This window comes from Pundamilia nyererei, unplaced genomic scaffold, assembly GCF_000239375.1.
Source record: "Pundamilia nyererei isolate P.nyererei 1_Seehausen unplaced genomic scaffold, PunNye1.0 scaffold00429, whole genome shotgun sequence".
NCBI lineage: Eukaryota > Metazoa > Chordata > Actinopteri > Cichliformes > Cichlidae > Pundamilia > Pundamilia nyererei.
The window spans coordinates 165131-170820 of record NW_005187830.1 but is presented as its reverse complement, the minus strand read 5'-3'; the positions used below and the strand labels follow the sequence as shown (position 1 = coordinate 170820).

Here is a 5690-nt window from a genome sequence, read left to right as displayed (position 1 = left end):
GTGTGTGTAAAGGAAACAGTTCCCCTGCTACACACAGCAGATTCTCACAGAACACTGCAATGAAGTCTGGTTCTGCAAGTTCTCCAACGATGGCACAAAACTGGCAACTGGCTCCAAAGACACCACAGTCATTGTGTGGCAAGTCGACATGGTAACCAGTCATTTGCTTATCAAGAGTTACACTTCAGAATAGCAACAATCAGTCAGTGAGTTATTACAACGGCTGTAGTAACTGGAACATGGATGTTTGTGTGTTGGGTCACAGGACATCCAGCAGCTGAAGTTGATGAAGACTCTTGAAGGTCATGCTTATGGAGTTTCCTACCTGGCATGGAGCCCTGATGATGCTTATCTGATAGCCTGCGGCCCTGACGACTGCTCCGAGCTGTGGCTGTGGAATGTGCAGGTACGGAAAGGAAGTACTGTCCATATAGCAAGGAGATGAGCATGTCCAGGAGGATGGCGAGGGCCTTTCTTTGGTCGGTCTGTTTTCACCGTGTGGGTTTACTCTGCGATTCCTCCGGCGTTCCAAACATGCTCAGCAGTGGTAGGCTCCTTTCTCCCCCTGATGCTAAGGTGGATAAGTGGCCAAGGGGGAGCATGAATGGCTCAAAGCATTAACCAGCTGGGTCTCTGTGGTAGAGTGGCCAGATGGAAACCACTCCCCTGTAAATCTGGAGTTTGCTAAAAGTCACCTGAAGGACTCTCAGACCACGAGAAACAAAATTCTTTGGTCTGATGAAACACAGACTGAACTCTTTGAGCTGAATGAGTCACGTCTGAGGGAAACCAGGTGTTGCTCACCTGGCCAATCCCCCTGCAGTGAAGCATGGCAGTAGCACTGTCACGCTGTGGGGACACTTTCTGTGAGACTCGACTCAGGGGAGAGGCAAAGATCAGTGCACCGGTGTGCAGAGACGTCCTTGATAATAAGCTCTGGACCTCGGACCGGGACCAAGACAGTGACCCTAAGACGCCAGACTGAACATCTCTGGAGAGAGACCTGAAAATGGCCGTGCACTGACGCTCGCCATTAACCTGATGAAGTTTGAGGTTCTGCAAAGAAGAATGGCTGAAACTACCAAACATAGGTGTGCCAAGCTTATAGCATCATGTTCAATAAGACTGTGTTAGCTGGGAAACAAAATATTGAGCAAAAGCTCTAAAATACACCTTACCTTCATTATTTGTAAAGAGATCATACTGCGTTCATGTGTTCCCTATCTTCTCCTGGACAAGGGGACCAGTCTTAATGAAAGTTTGTCCAGGACACTGAGTGCCAACGTCTTTATGGCTTAGTACAGCGGTCCCCACCCTTTGTTGCGCCACCGACTGGTTTATGCCCGACAATATTTTCACGGACCGGCCGTTAAGGTGTCGCGGATAAATACAACAAAATAAAAGTAGTACTGGTACCGAAAAAAGAAGATTTATTCATAACACACGTGAAAAGAGCCAGGAACACCGAGTAAACGATAAAACGATAACAAAATAACGCTGAAAACGATAAAAACCCTGAAAACCAGACATTTCACAGCTGAGCCTCAGCTCTCGGCCCGGTACCAAACGACTCATGGACCGGTCCGAGGCCCCCCATCATTGTGACTCGAGTACAAATCTCATACTTGGAAATATTTGTACATCTGACAATTCAGGTGAGCGCTGAATAGCGACGTTCCAACTGTGTTCAGCGTGTGCACAGTCTGTGTTCATGTAGCAGCAGTACGATGAGTGCAGCTGAGGGTCAGATCAAAGCTTGCATGCAGGGTTTGAGCATCGTCATCGCATCATGACATAATTGATGAAGCAACCTGCTGAATAATGAGTCCAGCAACCAGTGCAGGGAACATGAGCTCCGCTCTTTAAATCTATTAATGATGTTGTATCTGAAGCTGAAGAAACCCTGAGTCCTTCTGGGTTTTTATGTTCAGAGATCACGCTCTCGCTGTAAAACGGTTTCCTCGTGCAGTCCATCTGAGCGCAGCTGTTGCCAGTTTACCGAGCTACCTGGAATATTTCTGCTCTAAAGGGTTAAAGATGATGAGAGTCTCAACATCAATAAATTGCCTGCACTTGTGAACAGTGCTCCAAGCTGACTGTGCACAGTGGATTTGTTAGAGTCGCTGCCTACAAGAAACCTGGCTGACATGAGAGATGCGTTTATGCACCGAAGAGCTGGAGAGCGAGTGAGAGTTGGCTGGGTTGTTAACTGATTATCAGTGCGTCCTGAAACGAGTCCTGCTCCACACCAGCTGCTTTGTTCGTGTGAAACTGGACCTGCAGACGTTCCTTTTCAATGTGACCTTTTCATAGACCAATCAGAGAAAACTGATCTCTGTGTGTTTAGTATGTTTGGTGTCTGATCTGTTCTGTGTGCTCTGGGCTCTACTGCACAGACGGGGGAGTTGCGAACAAAGATGAGTCAGTCCCACGAGGATAGCCTAACCAGCGTGGCCTGGAACCCAGATGGCAAACGCTTTGTCACCGGCGGCCAGAGGGGCCAGTTCTACCAGTGTGTGAGTATCCTCGCTGCATGGGCACTGTGTCCACAGGCTCCAACACAGCCTTACAGGCAGGAAACCTTGTCTCCATGTCGCAGGAGAACAGACTGATTCAAACATGTGGAAAAACCAAGACGGGAAGCTTCCCTGAATGCACATCGCACGGAGCCTTTCTTTCCTTAGAAGGGACGCTGCAGTTTAACATGGTGTAAAACATGAAGCTGATGCAACGCTTATAGCTGTTGCTAATTTTCAACCACTGTCCCTTGTTGGGCTACAATCACACATCAGACGTTTTAGAATAAAACATACATTTTCATCCAAAATACATCATAAATACAACTACAAGTAATAGATGATAACTTTAAAAAGACTACAAACAAAAACAAACAAACAACAACAACATTAATTAAAAGGAAGACAGCTCTGATTTCCCTTTAACCAAACTTTGACCTTTAACCTCCTCGGACCTGGCGTCCACATATGTGGACATCACATGTTGGGTTATTTAGACCAAAATACTCAATTGTGCTCTACAAGGGCCTGATATCCACTTACGAGGACGTTATCCTGCTACTGTCCTATTGAAAGTTTAAACAAATATCCTCATTTGTGGCTCTGATTTTTCTTAGAAACAAAAATAAGGTAAAAAAAAATCTGTTAATTCTTTGTTTTTACATTCATCAGGTCCCAATCAGCCCAAATATCAAAGAGAAATTAAAAATGCTGCCGTGGAAGAGTTCAGGTCTCAGGAGGTTAAAGTAAAGAGACTGATGTCAGTTGGAAGTCTGTTCCAACACAAGCTTATTAACACAATTCACTTTCAGTCCAATTCAACTTTATTTACACAGCACCAAATCACAACAAGTCGCCTCAAGGCGCTTTATATTGTAAGGAAAAAGCCCAACAATCATATGAGCCCCTATGAGCAGCACTTTGGCGACAGTGGGAAGGAAAAACTCCCTTTTAACAGGAAGAAACCTCCGGCAGAACCAGGCTCAGGGAGGGGCGGGGCCATCTGCTGTTGGGGTGAGAGAAGGAAGACAGGATAAAGACATGCTGTGGAAGAGAGACAGAGGTTAATAACAGATATGATTCAATGCAGAGAGGTCTGTTAATACAGTGAGTGAAGAAGAAACACCCAGTGCATCATGGGAATCCCCGGCAGCCTACGTCTGTTGCAGCAACACACGTACAGCTACAGAGGGCGGAGCCTTACAAACACTAGACATAATGTAAACTATGAATTCTTGGAAAATCTGGTGTTTTAATGGTGTGGCCAGTTTTTATATAAATGATGTATGTTACAAACCACACATGTTTTTGCAGTGAGACATCACTGACATCATTGTCCTGATACGCACAGATCATATGTAGTGAGCTGAGAACAAGACTTCACCAGACATCATTAGAATAAAGTGTAACTTAAAAATATGCAGAAGTCATTTGTGCTGACGAGTCGGAGCATGTCTGTTTAGTTTGTATACGTCTGCTGCGTTCATGAAAACATCCGTCTCGTTATCTTTGTCACTGTGAGAGCTCAGACTCTCCTCTTATTGAAGGTTTCAAGAACAACAACAAAAACAAACTGCATGTCAAAAGCTTTAAATTTATTGAATTCATGTAGTAGCCTGAACCATTTTTTATAGTCATCTAATGTTTAAAACAGCCTCGTACAGCTGGAGAGCACTCTAAGGACAGTATGTGACAGTCTGGCCTCTTGTACTAACATAGACCTGATGACTCAAGACTTTTGCACAAACTAAGAGTTTAAAGAAATCTAAAGAATAAATCGAATCCTGAAGTCTGAACTGTGTGTTATTCAGCACCGTCCTGCGACCGCGTCTCACATCATCATCAGTGGTTGTCATGTTGTTGTGATTTATTGTCCTCACAGTTTCTCAGCGTGGTGACAGAATCGCTTCAGTGTAAAGAAACTGCACCTGTCTGTCTGCAGTTATAGTTTTCTCCACATTGCTGCCTACTCATTATGAACTTACAGCATGATTAACATAAACACGCATCAATTTCCAGTGTCTGCCACTTTATTAGGCACAGCTGTTTCTCTCCTCCTTCCCTGACAGCGAGCTACAGTCCACAGGTAGCATCCATCCCACTGCAAACCCTCCAGGAGCTGCACATTCTAGTTTTTATTATTATTGAAAAGGGACCACAAATTAAAAACAAATCGGGGTGAGCGCTTGTGTCTCAGCTCATTGCTAAATATTTAGTGCAAAACCTCAGAAATATTTTTTAGCATTTTGCTGAATCTGTGATGCTCAAAATTAATTCAGTGTTAAAGTGAAAAGAAGGTTGCACCTGGTCCCACATTAAACTGTCCGGTGAGTGTTTCTGGACTGATAACAATCATTTCCAGGCTGACGTCCTCCTGCTTTTGCTTTGTTTCTGGTGAACTCCCAGGACTTGGATGGAAACCTCCTGGACTCCTGGGAGGGAGTTCGGGTGCAGTGCCTGTGGTGTCTCAGTGACGGCCGCACAGTCCTCGCATCTGACACCCACCAACGCATCCGAGGATACAATTTTGAGGACCTGACAGACAGAAACATGTACGTCATCAGAGTAACTGAAGTACTAATTAGTCATTATTACTTTAATAGTAAATGTATCTGTTCTGTCTTTCTGGAGACGTCTCTGCAACTGTTTTAAGGATCTGAGAAACTACTGAACACTTCAGTCCCAAAACACTGGTTGTAGAGATGTTTGCTGTCTACAGTCTGGAATACATCGATCTATTGGATCTTTTCACAAACGAGCAAGAGCAGATTGTCCTGTATGAGATGAGATTTAACAGCCACAGATATTCACTGCAAGTGTCTTAATGAATGTCAATAACTTCTCGTGATGAACTCAGCCAACAAAGGTCATGTTTGGCCTTATATCTGTGCGTTCATCAGTAGGTGTGTCAGCTGATACGTTTCTTACCAGTACCAGTTCCTCCTTAGAAGGACTCGGTCACTCCACACCTGATTAATTTGAAAGAAATGTGGAAATATTTTGCCAAGAAACCAAATATGATCAAACTTGGACTTATTCACTACTTTGTTACACTTGTTACACTGTCACACTTAGATGTGTCAGATCATCAAACTACTTTAAGTATTAGACAATGTTAACCTTAAATAATCTTAATAAATAAGAAGAAATACTGAGTCCATCTTAGGAATCCCC

At 44.1% G+C, this 5690-nt stretch overlaps 1 protein-coding gene across 1 annotated transcript in view; it reads left to right on the top strand.

The window, feature by feature from the left end:
* The window catches only part of wdr26a (WD repeat domain 26a), an 11036-nt gene extending 5361 nt beyond the window's left edge, over nt 1–5675 (top strand). Inside the window, exons 6-9 of the mRNA XM_005753460.2 lie at nt 13–151; nt 266–406; nt 2397–2516; nt 4923–5675. Coding sequence (XP_005753517.1) covers nt 13–151; nt 266–406; nt 2397–2516; nt 4923–5168 — 646 coding nt within the window. The 3' untranslated portion in view covers nt 5169–5675. The remainder of the gene's footprint in view (nt 1–12; nt 152–265; nt 407–2396; nt 2517–4922) is intronic.
* Nucleotides 5676–5690: the final 15 nt, after the last annotated feature.